At 30.0% G+C, this 21,197-nt stretch overlaps 3 protein-coding genes and 1 non-coding gene across 4 annotated transcripts; 1 reads left to right on the top strand and 3 right to left on the bottom strand.

The window, feature by feature from the left end:
* Window positions 1–412: 412 nt before the first annotated feature.
* Su(dx) (Suppressor of deltex) lies at window positions 413–7,033 on the bottom strand. Its single transcript, XM_074257817.1, has 9 exons — window positions 6,730–7,033; window positions 5,947–6,090; window positions 3,052–4,861; window positions 2,727–2,969; window positions 2,492–2,651; window positions 2,000–2,274; window positions 1,314–1,539; window positions 1,135–1,231; window positions 413–1,044 (listed from the first exon to the last, which is right to left on the bottom strand). The coding sequence occupies exons 2-9, from the start codon at window positions 5,999–6,001 to the stop codon at window positions 872–874; spliced, it is 3,039 nt and encodes a 1,012-aa protein (XP_074113918.1). The 5' UTR covers window positions 6,002–6,090; window positions 6,730–7,033; the 3' UTR covers window positions 413–871.
* A 1,128-nt stretch (window positions 7,034–8,161) lies between these two features.
* On the top strand, window positions 8,162–10,865 carry LOC141536981 (RNA-binding protein NOB1). The gene is made up of 3 exons (XM_074257818.1): window positions 8,162–8,320; window positions 9,443–9,575; window positions 9,642–10,865. Exons 1-3 carry the CDS (start codon window positions 8,249–8,251, stop codon window positions 10,841–10,843), a joined length of 1,407 nt encoding a protein of 468 aa, XP_074113919.1. The 5' UTR covers window positions 8,162–8,248; the 3' UTR covers window positions 10,844–10,865.
* Window positions 10,866–13,242: 2,377 nt separating this feature from the next.
* On the bottom strand, window positions 13,243–13,315 carry Trnam-cau (transfer RNA methionine (anticodon CAU)). The gene has a single exon. It is a non-coding gene; the product is annotated as a tRNA-Met (tRNA).
* Window positions 13,316–13,830: 515 nt separating this feature from the next.
* Hay (ATP-dependent DNA helicase hay) lies at window positions 13,831–18,876 on the bottom strand. The gene is made up of 6 exons (XM_074257655.1): window positions 18,654–18,876; window positions 18,358–18,566; window positions 18,065–18,175; window positions 17,007–17,156; window positions 15,181–16,929; window positions 13,831–15,064 (listed from the first exon to the last, which is right to left on the bottom strand). The coding sequence occupies exons 1-6, from the start codon at window positions 18,682–18,684 to the stop codon at window positions 14,942–14,944; spliced, it is 2,373 nt and encodes a 790-aa protein (XP_074113756.1). The 5' UTR covers window positions 18,685–18,876; the 3' UTR covers window positions 13,831–14,941.
* Window positions 18,877–21,197: the final 2,321 nt, after the last annotated feature.

Genomic DNA, 21,197 nt, shown 5'->3' with positions numbered 1-21,197 from the left:
AGAAAAAAAGCAATCAATATTTTTATTATAGATTTTTTTATGAGTTATTTAGATATTAACATTATAAGAATACAGAAAAAATAAAAATAAAAAATTATAAATTTTTTATAATTTTTATTTTTTATAAATTTTTGTAAGAATAAAAATAAAAAAAAAAATAAATTATAAAAATACAAAAAAAAATAAAAAAAGTTGAAATTCAAAAAAATTAGCAGTTGATGAAGTGGGGGAATATCAAAAAATTGGCACGTGACTTTTTGGCTTTTTCGAATTTTTACGATTTTCAAAAAATTCGAAAAAGTAAAAAAAAAAGTGGTAAAAAGGTTTTTTTTTTTTTTTTTCTTCAGGCAGTCGCTAATTTTGTGAAAAAAAATTTTTTTTCTATTTTTCCGTAGTTCCAACCATTGCGACATTACTCCAGATTAATAATCTTTCTTATTTTTTTGTTTCCGATTGCTAGGAGGGTTGGAATTATGGGAATAGTCAGTCACGTGCCAATTTTTTGAGACTCCCCTACTTCATCAGCTAATTTTTTGAATTTTAAACTTTTTTTTTATGTTTTTCTGTATTCTTATAACGTTAATAAATAACTAATAAAAAAAATTTATATCTAAAAATAGTGATTGCTTTTTTTTACGGCACTTCAAAAATTACCTGAAATTTCATGCTTCCAGACCAGAATACCCCCTTAATGATTGACTTAAATTTGATAATTAAATATTAAAACTGAAATATTATTCTTTTTACCTGTATAGTTGTAATAAATTTATAACTGTCAATTGAATTACACAACAAAATAGTAAAATTAACAGTGATCGTTTTTAACGAGGATTTGTATTGTAATTATTTGATTGATATAAATGTGACAATACTATTCTTGACCGAAGCCTTCAGTTTCTTCGATAGCATAATTTAATTTTTCCACCATTTGGTCGTAACTTTTGTACGGTGGTAAATCCAACCGGTTAAAACAAGTATGTGATCTTGGTAACCAAGTATCCTTGCCAACTTTTTCAATACAAAATCGCTGAGGTCCATTACTTCCTATAATTTTTTATTAAAAATTAATCAGCTGTTAAAGAGTTCAATTAACCAATAACTTCAAAATAAAATTATTAAAATAAAGAACGTTACCCATTAATTCTGCAAAACCACCAACAGGTACCCGGCAAGTTCCCGTAACAAATTGCAGTAATCTCGCTCTCTTTTCATTGTCTGTCGTCCGTACAAACTATAAAAAATTATACATTGACAATTTTCTGCATAACACAAGTATAAATAATCATTATAAATAATAAAAAAATTATTCATACCTGCCAGAACCACAATACTTGTTTACTATTCCTCGTGTAATGTCGGTAGATTGAATTACGTTGCCAATCATCAACATCTATTTCCTGCATGCCACAAAGCATTAGTTCAAGTTCACGCTCGTCAAAATACTTGAGCCATTCCAATGGTACAACAGAATTAAAACCTTCCAAAAAGGCTTTTGTTTGTTCTTCGATGCCTCGGGTCATTCTCCACTCTGTCATTAGTCTAAAATAATTCATTTCTATAATTAATTGACAATTTATAAAATTTTCAATTTCTTTTTTATTCTCCTCGTTTTTACGGCGCATTTATGGTAGAAAATGTCGTGAAAGAAAAAAATATAGATTTCGATAGCTTTTTTACCGTTAAAAGTTGGAAAAAATTTTGATTTTATTTTTTTTTTTATATATTTTTATTTGAAAAGTATATAAAAAATGAACAATTAAAAAAAAAGAAGTTGAAAACCACAATTTTCTAAAGAATTAAAAAATTTTTTTGAAAATTTGTTAAAATTGTGATAATCAACTTTTTTTTTATTGTTCATTTTTCTTTATGTATTTTTCGAAAAAAAATAAATCAATAAAATCAAATAGAAATTTTGTTCAAAAAAATGAAAATTAAAATGATTGACCCCACTTGTAAATAATTACCAAATTTATTAATTATAGATAATAAATTTTAGTACCTCATGTACTCTTCTTTGTTCTCTTCAACTACTCGGATTTTATCGCCGTTCTCTTTTAACTCATGATGAATAACTTGACCAAGTATCTCAAAATCTACGCTATAATACAATTCTAAACCACACTCGTCAATATTATTCTCCTTTATCCAGATAAGTGACTTGTAAAATTCTGGATCAATAGACTCAATATCTTTCATTATTAATTTTTTATTTAACATCCGTTTGTAAAAAGGCATCGTAAATCCACTATAAATAAACCGACCATGGTATAAAGCCTAGAAAAAAAAAATCAATAAATTAGTTCAAATTTATTTTTATTTTAATCGAACCAATAGCGGTCATTTATTTTTTTTCCAAGATTATATCTTATGCTCAAAAAAATATTAATCTATGACATTTAAACAAAACTTTTTATACAAATTAAATATAAAGAAAAACTAGCCGAGATTTACTTTAGAATTTTGCGATCAGTTATTCAAAAAAATACATTACCATTGCAATAAATCTACCGATGAATTTGAAATATTGCAGATGATCCGGATTGACATAAGACGCTGGATTTATTTGTAAACTATAATTACTCTTATTGGCATACTCAAAAAGACAGTACATTGGATTTAAAACTTCATGGCTCAATAAGAAAAACCACTCTCTAAAAACAGAAAATAAATCAATAAATATCTAGTTAAAAAATATAATAATAATAACAAAAAAATTATAAGCTTACCTTGAAACTCCACCATAATCAAGTCCCTCTTCACCTTTAAATATAATATACAACCTTCGTCTCAATGCAAAAGCCTCGGCATTCATTATTTGATGGTAAGAATCTTCAAAAAGCGTTTGCCTGCTTACGCTAATTTTTATATGATTAGGTAATGCATTTGTTTGGCACAAGAATCTAAATTGTGATAATTTCCAACGGAAGGAACGTTCATATGCTCTTGGTACGCGATAAATACCTTTTGGTCTAAAAAAAAAACATCAAGTAAATGGAAGAAAAATAAAAATGACTAAAAAAAAAAAAAAAAAAAAAGTAACTTAATAATTACCCTTTAGGAGCTCCCGGTCTAGGATCTTGGAATGTAGTAGTACGTGTATTATGATCAACAAAGTATCTAACACCGTCTTCAGTAAGCCGTATTTCCCATCCATCAGGCAGAGGGGGTTCATCAATACCTGTTTCTTGTCCCTGAGTTCTAGGGTCCTCCCATTGCGTCGTTCTATTTTTGTGATTAACATAATAAACTCGTCCTTCTGGCTGTTTTCTGCGCTCCCACCCAGCCGGTAAAGGTCCAAGTGCGTCGTCTTCGTCAGTGGCAACATTTGTCGACGGACCGGCGACAACAGGTTGTCCACCAGCCTGTGGGTAGAGAAACCTCTGGTTGCCCTGCTGAACAACAAACTGCCTCTCACCCTGCCACTGTTGGAAATGTTGAAGTCGCTCTGTATTAGGTCTCTGCCAGGTGGTGCTACGCGTGTTATGATCAACATAGTAAATCCTACCACGCGGATCACGACGGACCTCCCAACCAGGTGGTAACGGTTGCGGTCTCTCCCAGGAAGTGCTGCGTGTATTATGATCGACGTAATACCTTCGTCCGTAGACATCATAGCGCATGTCCCACCCAGGAGGTAAAGGTTCCTCGGCTGGTTCAACCTCAGAGATAGGTTGCGCAGCGGCTTCAGCTGGAGCCGGCTGAGTTATTGGATCATTTGGCATAAGCACCGTTATTGGTGCATTATCATACCGCTGCCGAGATACATCTGGTACCATCATTGACGTAATAGCTTGGGAATTTTCGTTACGTCGTTCCGCGAGTAATCTCAACCCAGATGCTGTATTAATTCCAGCGACTCCTCCGCTGGTTATCGTTACCGATGAATTATTATCATCGCGGTTATTTTCTAACATCGGGAATGATGAAGTTGAGTTATCACGTGACGTTACTTCACTGTGACGGTCAATTGCATCATCTCGAGAATTCTCAATTGATAAACGAGATGAGGGAGCTGAATTTTCATCCGATTGAGCTCCAGCCAATCCTACGGTGTGGATATCACAAGCATATTTAGGTAAGCGTGATCCGGCGACATTTGATCTTGACGATCCGTTACTGGACTCACCAGAAGTCCGGATAGATCCGACTACTGTTCTGGGTGCTGAAGATACACTTTCGGCGAGCGGTGGCAACCTTTCAGACAAAACTGCGTTTCCCATTACGTTACGTGACGTCCCGTTGGCATTCACCATAACGGATTGCCCAAAATCGCTGGGTTCGTAAACTAAATACGGGCTGCGGTGTTGCGTGGGTGCTGTGTTTTCAGTCCCCTGACCACGCATCAACGCCCGGATACCTCCATTCAATATACTCCGGTTATTTGCCGGATCAGCAGAATTCGCGGCTGCTAATGGGTGCGAACCGATTGACGATGTACAAGCTGGTTGACGCATTTGCTCTATTACTGCTGGTGGTGTTACGGTGGACATATCAATTTTTAAACCATCGAACAGTGTTACTAATTCACCGACTTTGGCTAACTGCGAATCGTGTTTACTCTCGTTTATCAAATCTAGGGTCAACTCTAAGTTTTCAAGTTTACCGCTGTAATGCGATAAAATTTGAAACAGACTTATACGTTTCTCGCCAATCATCGTGTCCTTGCGAAACGTACTGTGATCTAATAAACGAAAGTGTAACTGAGAGTATGGTGTCACGAGAATTGTGAACTCTTCGTTCCATTTTGGCTGATAAGTTGCTTTAGACACTTCTGTTTTTCGAGGACTTTTGTCATCCACGGAAAATTCCACGTAAGGATTTGGCTTTAGAAATGATGAACTACGCAGTATTGCAGCTTCAACTGAAAAATTTATCAATTTCATTTTTTATTAATATTTTATTTATAAACAATTAAGAATCACCAGATAAAAGATCGAGATTGAAGAAATTCAAGATTTTAAATAAAAATTATTTTTCGTTAAATTTCTCGGTTAAAATAAAAATGTTATATTTACATAAAGTATTTTACTCGACAAAATCTAATTTCTATTTTTACAGACACTTAGTTAATTAATTATGACTATTAAATTAGATTTGAGATAAATTAAACTTACGATCAATAGTTGACATTAATTATTTATTAATATTCTTAGTAATTAACTCGAATTTAAATTTATGTAATTATTATTTCAGCGAGTAGCGTTAAAACAAAAATTATAATAACACTGAAGTTGACAGATATAAATTTTTTTGGAATTTTATAGCAATTAAATTATTAAAAAAAAAAATTCAATTAAAAAGTTTCACATGTGAAAATTAATATAAATTAAAAGTGCAAATTTTTAGAGGCATTTTTTTATTGTAATTAATTTGTTAAAAAAGTTTTTAAAATTGACAGCTGACCGCTAACTTCAGTATTATATAATTATATTATATTTCAATAAAGAACACATTGCTTTATTAAATATTCTGTACTTATTTTTAATTGGTATTTTGTTTTTTTGAATTTGAATATCAAAAAATTATAAGATTTTTTTTCTGTCATTAAAAAATAAATAAAATTGTATGAATTTATTTAGAATTCTGAACTTCTTAAATATTTAACTTTTAAGATGTCGCAACTTGTAAACATTATAAAAATTACCTGAGCTATGCTAACATTACAAAACAATTTATCATACTAAACTGCTCCGGCTTTTTTTATTTACTTTTAAAGAAACTAATGTTATCAAATGAACTCTAAACAAACAAATTGTTTAACACTATACATTTTCAAATATCAACTATAATACTTACGATTTATCAACTTTACATTAAAACTAATAAAAAATTAACTTTTCTAAGCATCCGATATTTTAATTTCTCTTTTCTAAATCCTCAGTCCGGCGATTCTTATCAAAATCTCAAAGTAAAAGTTTAAAAATAATTATCAACAAATGTACTTACTAGTAATACTGAGCTGATGAAATCCTGGGGAAGTTCCTACTTCACATTGAGACATGGTGCTCAATTTATTGAATTACTGTTACAGTATTTTATTTTTCAGCGGCAGTAATCATAACATCCTGCTTATCTCAATACTGTTGTTACCTTAAAAAAAAAAAAATAAATAAATAATTTATAAATTTTCACATCTACAGAATTCAATAACAAAAATTGTGTCATGAATCATTATAAATTAAATAAATATTTTTAATCAATCGTCGTTATTCAACCGAAACTGATTTTTAATAATAAAATTTCACACTCACGCTCCCTGAAGTATTCATAAATATTTATCTAAAAGAAAAAGTATTATTGCTCATATCATAATGTTTATGTAAAAAAAAAATAATAGTTAATTAACAATTGAAATTAATATTTTAATTACGCTCTGAAAAAAAAATGTATACTCTAATATAATTTATAGAATAAGAATAAGTATAAATCATATACATACATATACACAGACACTTACAAAACATGTATGATAATTGTATATTTAAAGACGATAAGTAAAATAAGGGAATGATAAAAAATAATAATGGATATTAATGATTAGTCATACAAATGCCAACGAAACAACTCGTAATTGTATGATAAATTTAAACGGACAAACAAAAACTAAAATTGTCAATTACATTGTACATGTATATATCAATGCATACTTATATATATGGCTTTGTGTGTATATTATAGATATTAAAAATATTAATTTAATGCCAGTAATTTGATGTCTATCGTACTAACCTAAATGCCTGATAATATTTATCCAGTATAAATTATTATACATTGCACATTCACAACACTATTTATTGATATTCGCTGTTATTAATTGTTTTTAATAGTATCTATTATTATTTTTTTTGCATTATCATTGAATTACGAGTGAACTTTACTATCAGTGAACCACCATTTTGCCATACATCAAAATGTATATAGAAAACTAGATCTCCGTTCTTTGAAGAAAAATGAGTATCAACATTTATATGTGTTACAAAGAGGAAAGACGAAGAGGATAAAAATATTACGAATTTACGATAAAGAAGAACGGAAGAACCAAGGAAAAGACTCAATTATATTCTCAAGATGGCGCTCTTGGCTTTATTAATAATAGCGCGATAATTTGATTTTTTTTTTCAATTTTATCCAGAAATATAACATGTTATTTATAATTTCATTTTTCAAACATTAAATTTTAAATTATTTGTTTTTAATTTGCGTTCATTGTTGTTCTTTGAATTCATGATTTGATTTCTTTTAATATGTAATTTTTTTTAGACACTAAATTTTTTATGACACTGAAGTTGACAAATATTAAAAATTCTTTTAGAATTTTATAGCAATTAAATTATTATAAAAAAAATTTAATTAAAAAGTTTCACATGTGAAAATTGATTGAAAGATTGGCTTCATTCATACAGTAAACGGGTGAATACAATAAAATTATTTTTCCGTAGACAATTATTTTTAATTTTAGTATACGGATGAATTATACATATTTATAGTTATTTACTAGAATTTGAATTTGCGCGCGCATGAATTTAGGATTTGCATCTAAATTATAAAAGTGGATTGAATAATTGTAAATTATATTTTTAGTGTTATAATAATTGTTCTTCAACAAAAAAAAAAAATTTGTTTGTTACTAAAATACTTCTTATAAATAAGTTAAACTTGATACTTACCGAAATACGATTATAATTAAAATACGTTGTTTTTACTGACCTTCTCATTTAAATCAATTTTTTAATTTCAGAAATCAATTTTTTTTTTTTCATTTCAAAATACAAGACCATCAGCATTAATTATAAAAAAATGCACTAAAAAAAAATTGTTGTTCTGTTAGAAATTAAAAATGTAATTTTTTAAATAAAAATTCAATAATTAAACATTAAGTTTTTAAAATAAAAAAAAAAAAAATTATTCTTATAGCCGGAAAAATAATTATTTGTAATTCATCCGTTTACTGTATGAATAGTCACATCGTAATAAAAATTACAAGTGACAATTTTTAGAAGCATTTTTTTATTGTAACTGATTTGTTAAAAAAATTTTTTAAATTGACAGCTGACGGCTAACAGTATTATAATTTTTTAAATCAGCGCAAGCGTATTCGATGAGGTCGCTTCGATGAAAATAAGTCTTAATACAAAAATAATAACAATAGTTATAAGTACAGTAGTGTATAAATTAATAAACACAAAACGGACAAAATCAACGCATATTAATTGTAAAACACGTATTGATTTTATAAAATTATATAAAAATGTTTTCCACTAATAAAGTTGAGCATTTAATTGTTGATACTAGTGCATTTATCAAAAATGTACCGCTGCAGGTAATAATTTAGTAAATAGTTTTTTTTTTGTACGAATTTGTTTTTTCAGTTTCGAGGTTAAGAGTTTACCTCGTGATTGATAGAAGACAATTTATTTATTTATTTATTTACGCCATTAGGCAATTTTACATTATTTATTAAATATAATGTTTATGAAACTGAGATCAGCCAACATTTGACAACTTCTTAAATTTTTGTAACAAATCAATTATGATAAAAAAAATACTTTTGAAAATTTGTACACATAAGTTTTTTTAATTTCTACATGTGGAATTCTTTTACTAAATTTTTTCATAATAATTTAATTGTTATAACAATCTGAAAAGTTGTAAAATGTCTTTTGATTACAGCATCATTAATATTTAAAGGTAACTGATAAATAAATAAATGAATGGTCAGAATAAACGATATTAAGATAATATCACAAAATTAAAATCATTTATAACTAAATAGAACTAAAAAAAACATGTAACAATTTATTCTCGTTGCTATGCGACTTATAAAATGACTGTTGATTGCTTCACTAATTTTCTGTCTAAACCTTTAAACTTATCACTAAAACATTTTTTATATTAAAAATATTTATTGACATATTTAAATTTGTACATCAGTTCTTGCAATTGTATGATTGTAAGTGCTATTGTAATTAAATGTATAATATTTATTAATTATATGAATAATACGTTTACAATTCCTCGCGAGTTTTGCTTAATTTTATCAAATATTGTTTGTTATAAATTTATATGATTTTTACATGTTTGAGTTATTGTTTTATTTTCTCAGGTAAAAAATTTTTATTAAAAAACCTAAATAAACATAAGTTATGCCTTAAGTCTAAGTATTTACATTTACACATCTTAAAAACTAAGACAAACGTGGACGTTTGTAGATAATATTTACTTTACAGTATTTGATATTGTTGCTATAACATTAAATTTAGTTCTCCTTTCACAATTTTTTTAATTTTCTTTTACTCAACTATAATGCACACTTCTTAACATTCATTTTTTAGTCTCTTTATTTAGTTCACACTATCTAAATAATCTGTTGATGTCTTCTTGTAGATTGTATCTATTACCATTATCTTTGATATATATTTATATTAATTATTATTCGTTACAGGAAGTAGCAGTTAATGTAATTACTGAAGAAAGTGTTACAGCAGAAGTCAAAAGTAAAAGGCAACTTCGAAGATTGATTGTCCTTCCCTACGATCTTCAAATTAAAGATGTTGATCCTGAACACGTTAAAACAGGTAATTTTTTACTAAAAACATGCTGTGAAATTAAATTCTAAATGTAATTATTCTTTTTTTTTTTAGTGACTGAATTCGCGAAGAAAACTGGAGATTATAAAAGTTTATCTTCGACAGATATTAAAGTTATTGCACTCACATTGCAATTGCATATTGAAAAAATTGGTAAAGATGACATCAAATCGGCTCCAACTACTGCTAAAACACTTCCGTTAGAAAAATCAGAGCCTTTAGCTCATCCTAAATGTATCGCTGGGTTTTTAAATCCTAAAGATGGTGAAAATAGTGATGACAGTGAAGATGAAAATGATGATGATGATAATGATACTAATGATGATGATGATGATGATGACAAATATCAAACTTTAGTTGATCAAATTAATTCCATTAACAAGGATGATCGAGTCAAGTCAGAATTATCTGTCTTAAATGGAGATGATTCAAAAAATATTTCAGATTTAGAACAAATAGATCCAGCAGATCTGGCTGAGAAATTTAAAAATTTGGATTGCAATGCTGAAGAAATTAAATTGGATGATGAGAATCACACTGTTGATGACATTCTAGCTCCTGTTGAAAATCAGTCTGCCGAAGATGATGATTCTAATGATGATGATAAGGATGAGGATGAAGATGAAGACAGTGATGAAGCTGGTTGGATAACTCCTAGTAATATTGTTAAAGCCAAAAAGATGATGGACGCAGACACATTATCAGAGGAACCGGTGAAAGTAGCATGTATGACAACAGATTTTGCAATGCAAAATGTACTAATGCAGATGGGCATGCATGTTGCGGCTCTTGATGGACGAGTTATCAAACAACTGAGAACTTTCATCTTCCGTTGTCATGCTTGCTATAAGAAAACAAGCCGTATGGATTTGGTTTTCTGTCCTAATTGCGGATTGAAGACGTTAAAAAAAGTCGCGGTTTCCGTAGACGAAAACGGTGTTGAACATATTCACATCAATTATAAGAAACAATTGCCGGTGCGTGGAAAAAGATTCTCATTGCCGACACCAAAAGGTGGTAAACACGCAGTCAACCCCATTCTTTCTGCTGACCAACCTGTACCAGATCAACGAGTATCAAAATTAGCTAGGATGAAAAATAATCCACTCAATGATGATTATATTGCTGGTTACTCTCCTTTTGTAATGAGAGATGTCTTTTCGAAATCAGCTATGCTTGGGATTAGATCGAACCATACCGGTCATAAGTACTGGATGAAAAAAAATCCTAACGAATGTAAAAAAAGAAGAAAATAAACTTGTGAGATTTTCACCTTTACATTTCTATGGTGTCATATTTTTATCTTTTTAACTTCCCGCTAAGAAAATCGAAGATTTTCAAAAATCGGGAATTTATTGTTTTCACCCCGTTTTGCCAAAATCGAGTTTTCATCAGATCCCGACGTTTTAAGGTCTCAGGAAGCTTCCCTGACTACTCCCGCGATGCTGTCTGTATGTATGTATGTATGTATGTGTGTGTGTGTGTGTGTGTGTGTGTGGATGTATGTAAACCTTTCATAACTTTTGAGCGGCTTGACCGATTCTATCGCGGTTGACGCCAGTCGAAAGGGCTTGACTGAACTTAGATTTTGAATATAGTTTGGACCGATTCGGACCGGTAGATTTTCAGAAATCTCAAAAAAGCTACAAAAAAATATTTTTTCAAATGTGGTTTTTTTTTAACTAACTTTTAAACGGCTTGATGACCGATCAATTCCAAAAAATAATCAGCTCTTAACATCGAAAAACCACGTCGATCACTACCAAGCCGGTCAAAATCGGTTGATTCGTTCGGTGAGTTATCGTTGACGAAAAAAATCGACAAAAAGTGTTTTTTTCGGATTACACCGAAATTTCCGGTATAATCAATTTGTGTTGGAAAGTATATCATAGAATTTGAATAACTGCGTCGAATGCCGCTAACCGCGTGAAAATCGGTTCATTCATTCAAAAGTAATTGCGGTTTGAAAATTAAAAAAAGTTTAGAAAATCCAAAAGTGCACGACTCATAATGCTCATTTAATTATGAAATATAAAAAAAAAATAAAAAAAAAAAGCTATCCAATTATTTGTCAATAAATAACGAAAATAACGAAAAAAAACACATGTCGTACAAAATAAAAAGAAAAAAAATTTTTAAATAACAGCTGTACTAGGAAAGTGATGCACAGGCGCCCCTGGTGGAATAAAATGTATATAATATCTATAGATATAGATATATCACCATCCATGTTAATTTTACATGGATATATATAAATATACAGTCTTGTAGTTTTCGTTTTTTATTAATTGCAATTAAACGACACTGAATTAATTAATCATTCGCATTCAGTGACCTACAATCGTCGATTAGAATTAAAAAAAAAAAAAATTTAACTCAAATAATGGATTTTTTCATAAGTTACAGTGTTTCCGGGTTCACACATGATGGACAGGAAAATTTTTTGACCTATTTTGGTGTTTTTTTCAAATTCTATTGCAGTAAATCAATTTTTAAAAAGTATGGAATTAATCTCCATTAAATTATCTCGACAATAGTATGCAAAATATCTTGATTCCGTGAACTAACAAGGCTATAATAATAAAAATAGCCGCCAAAATGAGGCGAAAAAAATTTTTCGATCGTAAAGCACTCTCTGATGCTTCGCATCATGAGTCGTGCAAAATAGTGATTTATTAAACTCCTATCAAACTTTTGAGCTCGGAGAGCTCAAAACTACACAAAAATTAGATTTTTGAGTTTGAAGAGCTCAAAAACATAATAAGTGCAATTTCGAGCGCTTAATTACGAAAGTAGCGGGAAGTTGCAGGGATGGCCGGACCCACCTACGGAGATGTATTTCGACCCGCTAAATCCAAATTTGCGAAGTCCGTTTAGACCGGTCACCCTCCAAATTTAAGTAAAATGCAAAAAACCCCAAAAATTGGGCAAAACTGCAATTACAGCGATCCAATTTCCATGGATGGAATATGATCTTCGAATTGAAAAATTGACAAAATTTGTAAATCTGTAAACAACAACATGTAAGAAGAAGGTAGGAAACCATATTTTTGAATTTCAGACTGTCCTTCGTTTGTATCGAACTCTTTGATCTTCAAATGACCTCCGTAGTGGTTTCTCCTACGTTTTCTGTTTTCTTCTAGTATTTATCTTTTTAGCATCCAGCGAAAATCTACCATCATGCTGACATTCCAATTTCCTTGATACCTACCCTCTATTTCACTTATGTCTTGATGAAATCGTTCTCCTTGTTCTTCGCTATAGTCTCCAAGATTTTCAGGAAAGAATTTTTTTGGACCCAGATCAAGTATGATTTTCACAGTGCCCTGACAAAAAAACTGTACAAACAACTATATTTTTTGTGTGCTGGTGAAATTATTTTAAGTATGAAATGAATTCGAGGACAAAGTTATTGTCAAAAGTATCTGAGGTCCATACAATGGGCATTTCTTTTTCTAATACAAGATAATTTATAGAATTGGATAGTTATTTAAGTTAATAACCAATTACTTTTGAAATGAAAAGATTTTTGGCCTAGTTCAAGACAAATATGCAATACTTCATGTTAATATGTGAGATTTTTTGGAGCCAAACTAGTTAAAAAGTCATTTTTAACTTTCAAAGTTCAAAATTTTGCAAATTTTCACAAAAATAATGCTCCGGGTGAGGATCGAACTCACGACCTTAAGATTATGAGACTTACGCGCTGCCTACTGCGCTACCGAAGCAACTGAGTACAGGAAAGAGTATTTACTAGTTAAATCACATCTTCGTAGAAAAAAAAAAAGAAGTGATTTTCATCAAAAAAATTGTTTTATTAGAGATGAATCTACGAGATTTTTATTAAGCAAAAAAAAATTAATTTTTTAATAGAACAACTCATTTGTCAATCTGTTTTTATTTTTTCTTTTTTTCGTTACTGAGTTGCACGTACTAGCTGCCCTTGGGGAGTCTAGTACAGCCAATGTTTGTGATGCGATTAGTATACAGATGTTATAGCAGGCGAGCATATCCCACGATTATTTTGAATTAGTATTATTTTTATTTTTTCACAATAATATTTACGTGCATAACATTGTCAGCCACATGGTGGTGATCTGTGGACTGTTTTCGAACAAGTTAAAAATGGCGCTCACTTCATTATAAAATGAAAATATGAGGGACCCGATAATTTATTCGAATCTGATGCAGAGCCCTATCGGCACATTAGCTGCGCTAGAAGGAGGATCTCTTTGTTGTCAACCACAGAGGACCACTGCGAGGCCCGGGGATGTGACCGTATGGGTCAAATAACATCTGAAGACCTCTCACTTTGATGGAAGTCAACGTGTCAAAGTAAGAGGGTCCTTTACCACTAACATTGCCCTTGCATCGCTGGCATCCTCCAATATAAAGTAGGCTCCGTAGGATGGACCGTAATGTCCCCACAGTAACTTCCTGAAACATAATTTCGGACCCAAGGAGTCCCAGTACTGCAATCTATCGGTGCTGGTAAAACTGAGCTAACGAAAGAGGTAGAGGGCCTAGCTAATAGGTGGCTCGCTAACGTTAACCTAATAACGAAGATGCCAGGCACTCAGCTCTTCTCGATATATTAGCGATGCTTTCTCCTCTTTTTGGAACTTTTTTCAAATTTTGTATATCTCAAATAGTTTTTGAAATATAAGCAAAAAACTAAACCCCCCTTTTTTTTTTTAGTTATTTGTTTATAACTTTTGTAATTTTTGCAAGCGCATCTTCAAATTGTTCAAAAACTTTCTACATGTGATAACGAATCGAATGACACCTCAATCATATTTTTCGGACTCTTCGAAAAAATTTTGACCTAAAAGGCACTTGTTGACTAAACTATGAGTACAGGGCGCTATTACAGTAGTCTTGTTGGCATTGGGACTCCACAATCATGGCTCCTCTATCATGTAAACTCAAAAACAATAGTAGATTGCAATAGTTAACTAGAGAATTGGAATTGCCCTTCGTGAGCTCGGGTGCAATGGCGGACAGCTCTCCATTTAACGACAACTCTCTATAACGTCATAAAATACACGGTCCTTTCAGTGTCGTTATATAGAGTTTACACTGTAATTTAAATCCTCATTGACGGGGTTACCTTAGACCCTATCCGATCAAAATGCACACTCTGCATTATTATTTACATTTTTTCGCCGAAAAATTATGCTGCTCTACACCTGTGAAGGCCTGGACTTTAGCGTAAATTTATTACTGACTATCATTTATTTAAAATTTCCATCTTTAGTTCGCTGAGTATCAAATTTATTCGTCAAAATAAATCAGATACATTTTAAGAACTTTATTGTATTAACAGTAAAAAAAATTGATCCTCATTATGAAAATTACGACCTAAACTTTTTAAACAATGGATGTTTCGCCGTAGAAGATGATGGTTTTTTGAATTCATAGTAAACTGCATCGTCTGCTCCAGACATCGATGATAAATTTCCAGCTCTTCTCATAGTCTATAAAAAGAAAAAAAAAAACAATCGACATTATTACTCGTTAATTTTTTTTACTATTACATAATTAAATTTAAAACAACATTATAAAATTCAAAACAGTAGTAAGAATAACTTACCGGCCGAGAACCTTCACCCGGAATCTTCTCTTCATCGGCATCTGAATCATTAGCTAACAAAACTTTTTGCAATAATGTACCCTGATCTTCTTTGGTATTATAAAACATATCTGGCTCTTGGTCCATTCCTGACAATTTAGTAATAACTTTGTATGCATATCCTTGGTTAACAAGAAACCGTTGACGTTTTCTCGAGTAATTCATTTCAACGGTGTCTTGAGATACTAATGTATAAAAGAACGCATTATAATCTTCAGCAATAGCACCTTTTTTGGCTCTTAAAATACGTCCTAAACGTTGCGCTTCTTGTCTTCTAGATCCTCCGTGCGCTGAAATTTGTATTAAAACATTTGCTTCCGGCAAATCAAATGAGGTATCTGCAACCTTACTGACAAATATTGTATTTATGTTAGTATTATATTTAAAATTCTGTAGAATATTGATCCGTTCACTTTGATTAGTTGGACCGTAAATAAATGGTCTGTTTAAAGTTTTAGCGTAATGTATCAATGCGAATACATTGTCCGAAAAAACAATGGTTTTGTCACCACGTCTCTCATGATAACGCATTAGATATTGACAAGCGCGAAATTTATTGGGGTTCATTACATACAGCAACATTTTTTTGCTCATTTTATGGCCTAAATATTCACGATAGAATTCTGGAGTCATAGGACACCAAACCTCAGCACACTGCACTCGCGCAATAAATCCACGTTTTTGTAATTCCAACCAATTAGCTTCATACAGTTTGGGACCGATCAAGAAATTCAGATCTGCAATCTTATCATCTTCACGCAATAATGTAGCAGTCAAACCTAATTTACAATGCGACTGTACAATGGTCAATACTCGTCGAAACATTTTGGCTGGAATTGTATGTACTTCATCCAAGACCATAATACCCCACTCTTGTTCCTGCAACCACTTCATCGTCTGCTCAGCTTCCCATGACCGTTTTTGCGAGTGTGTTATCATCGAATAGGTTGTTATTAATATTCCACAACCCATCGGCTTATCTTTGGCTTCACTAGTAAAACGACATATCATAGAATCATCAGCAGTCGACCACATTTTGAACTGTTGCTTCCATTGTTCAACTGATACACCAGAATTGCAAAGTACAAGGGCGCGTTTACGTACCGTGCAACATGCTGTGACACCAACTAAACTTTTACCAGCACCGCACGGTAATACAATAACACCAGAGCGAGCACGTCCATTACCAAACATTTTACGCAAACTTTTTTCCTGATACGGGCGCAGTACTGCGGATGGTTTCAAGTCAATATTGATATCAGGATTCACAGTATCATTACGAAAATCATATTCAGCTAATAAAGGATACTCTAATTCAATACAACGTTTCTGTATGATTTCTATTTTTTCTTGATTAACTTCAAAACTGACTATTTTCAGCTGTGGATCTTCGTCATCTTCATCTTCTTTGTCCATTTTTTCAAGAAATGTTGTAATATCTTCAGGTACAGGAGCTACTTCTCCTTCTGGTTTCGGATTTTCAGCAGGAGTCGTGCCACTAGTTGCAGGCTGAACTACCAGTGGTTTAGCGCCAAACTGCATTGCTGCTACTTTGATTTGTACGTTGGTTATCAAACCATCTTTTTCGGTATCTTCGACTTTTTTACGCAAGCGACATTCTTGAATCACTGGGTCTTTCAGTAATTTTTGAAGTACATCTGGAAATGGGGATTCCACAAAATACTTATTGTGCTTTAAAACTAATTTTACCTGAAAAAAAATAAATTAAAGATAACAGCTGTAATTATTTTAATAATATAAAGTAAGTAGATTGTTTTAATACTTACTTTACCGTATGATAAGGTACATAGTTGTATGAATTCAACTATACCATCAGGAATACTTGTTTTGCTTAATCTTTTTAGGTACTCAATTATATCGTGAGTTTGCAATCCAACACTTACGGCAGCGTATAGTGAATAAGCTGTTAATTTGTACTGAAACAAAAAAAAATTTTTTTATGAAAAAAGTATAAATTTATTGATCAATAATAATTAAGAAAAATTTATTCACGAAAAATATTCGCTTGCTGATCTTATAAATAAAAACTAAGGAGCTTACAGATGCGTGCCCAGATCAAAGTCAGTTTATATTGATATGTGCACAGTAAAAAATTTTGCGTCAATGCGTCAAAAAATTTTGTGTTAAAGATTTTTATGTTAAATATTTAACACTTTTTTGTGTTAATTTAATACAATAAAGGTTAAATTTACAATTGGCAAAAGATACACAAATATCGAAAAAACAAAAATTTAATCGGCTGTGTACTTATTATCATTAAACTTATAGTTTTGTAGCCCTTGTTAATTTTTTTTTCTAATAAAATCAAAAATCATCGAGTCGGACAATTTTGTACAGTTTTAAGACGTCTTTACAGAGAATCACTCAAGTATATGAAATTAAAATTGACAGCTACTCAACAATTTTTTTGATTTTTTTTTTAAAACAAACAAGGCGTAGAAAATTATCTAGAAAAAATTGCATTTATAATTTTTTAAATGACACTGAAGTTGACAGACATTAGAAATTTTTTTAGAATTTTATAGCAATAAAATTGATTAAAAAATTCCACCTGTGAAAATAAAAAAAAATTAATTAGTGGAAATTTTAAAAAGCATTTTTATTATTGTAATTGATTTGTTACAAGAATTTAAAAAATTTACAGTTGTCAGTTCACTTCAGTATCATTTTTTCAGAGATTGACTAAAGATGGAATTTTTTAAACAAATTTTTTTAGGGTTAATTTATTAGTTAAAAAATTTCTAGAAATTATCAGATATTTCTTAATTACAGTATCATATAAGTGTTAGTAATTATTAGGAAAAAAAAAAATTATAAAATTTACCTCATGAATATGTTCAGGACGACAAACAGGCTCTGATATCGCAATCAAAAAATCATGAGCGTGTCTATAAACTGGTGAAAATGATTCCAGAAAAATATGACCATTTGGTGCCTGTAAATTAAAAATAACTAGTCATAATTTTATTATTTTCAATGACAATGATATTCTATTAACACATCAAATATCTAAAAAATAATAAACTAGAATGTCCAGATAACCCAAACCGATGACAAACCTAATTGATAACAATAAAATGTTTAATTATAAATTAAAAAAATAGAAAAAGTACATACAACCCATAGAGGTCTCAGTGCGTTGTCTGGCTTTAAAATCATCTGTTCCCGGTAATCTTTAGCACCAAATTCATCCTCTGCTGTATTTTGATCCACTTTTTCAGCATCATTTTTGGCAGCATCTGGTATACCATCAGTATCAATACTATCACCGAATTCATCATCAAGAAAATCTTCCTCTTCTTTGCGTTTTTTTGACTTCGCCCGATCTATTTAAAATTTTAAGTGTTTTCATTATTCTATCAATCACTAAAAATAATCTAATATTAGTTTAATAATAAATAATTTAAAATTACCTTCTTTCTTGACACGTTTTGGTGGTCCCATTTTTAGTTTTTTATATTAATGTTCAATAAATAATTAAATATTTAAATATAGCTGTCATGTGGATATAAATACTTTAATAACTTTAAAAACAATCAGTCTATTATAATGTCTTTCTTCAATTTCAACACAACGGCTATCAATGTTAAGTCATCACTGAGCTCAGCAGAACTCTGCATGTTGTATCTTGTAAGTTATGAAAATATTCTTATTACTGTTGTTATTATTTTGCAGTGGCGCTCTACAACAACAATAAGTGTTGTTGAAATTACGTCGGTAACAACGAGTCTTACAATTCCCATCAAAGAGTTGCCGCGTTAAATTCATTAAATGCAACAAATTTAAAAATTTATAAATGAAAATTAACTTAACAGATAGTTGATAATTTTAAGAATTGTTGTAGCAAATGAAAAAAAAATGTATGAAAAAAATCGACATTTAGAAATTTAAAAAAACTACAAATGCAATTTTTTAAAAATAATTTTTTGGAACAAATTTTTTTGTTGCAGAAAATAAAAAAATTGCCAAGTGACAGCTAACTTTAATGTCATCAAAAAATAATTAACATGTAGAAATTTTACAAAATTAAAAATGTAATTTTTTAAAAATAATTTTTTTGAACAAATTTGTTTGTCAAAAAAAATTAAAAAATGGTTAAGTGGCTTTTAAGTTTAATATCATGAGATATTTAATTTAATTAATGTAATTTTTATTGCAGAAAAAAAAATTTTTTTTAAGTTTGCAGAAAAAGACAATTAAAAATTTTTCAAATTTTTATAAAAGATTAACTATTATAAAACGAATTTTTAAAAAATTCGCCACTATAACTTTTTTCTTTTTCTACTTGAATTTTTTCATTCAATTTTGTTGATTCAATTTAATTGTTACAAAAATCTAAAAAACTGTTAGATGTCTGCTAAATTCATGAAAATCAGTATCATTAAAAAATAAACTAAGCATAGAAAATTATTAAAAAAATATCTCATTAATAATTTTTCAGAATTTCTCAAGATGGAATTTTTTAAATAAATTTTTTATACCACAATTTATTTGAAAAAAAATTATCAGATATCTCTCAATTACCATATCATAGTTTGTTTGTAATTATTATCATCTTATAAAATAAATTTTTAGATCAATTTAAAAGAATTTAGTTATAAAAATTTTAATAATACTGAAGTACTTCCTAACGTTAGGGGTTAGCTGTCAATTTAAAAAATTTTTTTAACAAATTAATTACAATAAAAAAATGCTTCTAAAAATTTTCAGTTGTAATTTTTATTAATTTTCACATATGAAACATTTTAATTAATTTTTTTTTTAATAATTCAATTGCTATAACGTTCCAAAACAATTTTTAATAATTGTCAACTTCAGTGTAATAAATTTTAAGGCGTATTTTCAACAAAATGTTATTTAGTTGGGCTGGGTCTCGTGTCGTATAAAAGAAATTTTCGCGAATGGTCATTTAACCGAAATTACAGCAACCGCATCGCCACCTACAGAAAATTAAATTTTCCGTTTTATTATATTTAGAAGAGACAAATTTCCGATTGGACATTATCCGAAAATTATATTGACAATTTCTATAAGACTATTGTTCAGAAAAATATTTTACCGAAATGACCACGGAGGCTAGATATAAGGAGGACGATCGTAATGTATTACAAGCGTCCGAAAATTGGAGGACAGATCTTTCACCACTAGAGTGCGCAAGTGTCTCTAATGTCAGGTTTTTAAATAAATGACGCGGAATGCAATGTACAATCACATTTATCAAAAGAAAACATTAAAATTTCATTTTTAGTTGCGAATTGGGATAATAATAATAGTAATAGTAATAATAATAATAATAATAATAATAATAATAATAATAAAGTATTCAAATAGTTTAGGTAATTTTATTCTTAATTAATAAGCGTATATATGTTGAAAGTAGAATATTACTGAAGAGTTTAATAAGTTAAGCTAGTTTAGAAATTTTACGATGTTTCTTGGCCATCATCTTTCGTTCGTTAAGAGTTCGGTTGATAAGATTAGCTAAAAATTACCTCTCATAATTACAAAATTATTCAATATTTTAGCCGTAAGCTCCTTTTTGTGTTCATCACATCCTAGGATGGGGAGGCATTTAGCTTTTGCTATTTTCTCTAGCACTTGGTGCATAGTATTTATTTTAACAGTTTTAGTACCAACTACGGTTAAAACTATTTGTTCCAATTTTTAATTAGTCTGAATAAATTTTCACTGGGAAAAATTAATCCACCATTGCTCATTAATTATATGACCCGATCACGTTCAGAGGAATTCGCAGAGCGTAATGTTTCAATACATTCACAGCAAGAAGTCATTCGCTGAAATTTTCTCGCAACATATCCAGCAATATAAGCAACTATACCATCACTGGTGGAAACAACATCATAATCATGATGGTAATGCTGGTCATCACGAAAACTATTACTTCCTTCCCAATCATTTTCACTTTGTAAAAGTTTTCATTTGAATCAATATTAATT

The sequence above is a fragment of the Cotesia typhae genome, unplaced genomic scaffold (genome assembly GCF_013202065.1).
Source record: "Cotesia typhae breed Kobodo isofemale line unplaced genomic scaffold, CoteBio_Ctyphae scaffold_45, whole genome shotgun sequence".
In the NCBI taxonomy this organism is placed as follows: Eukaryota; Metazoa; Arthropoda; class Insecta; order Hymenoptera; family Braconidae; genus Cotesia; species Cotesia typhae.
This window is presented reverse-complemented; position numbering and strand designations above follow the sequence as displayed.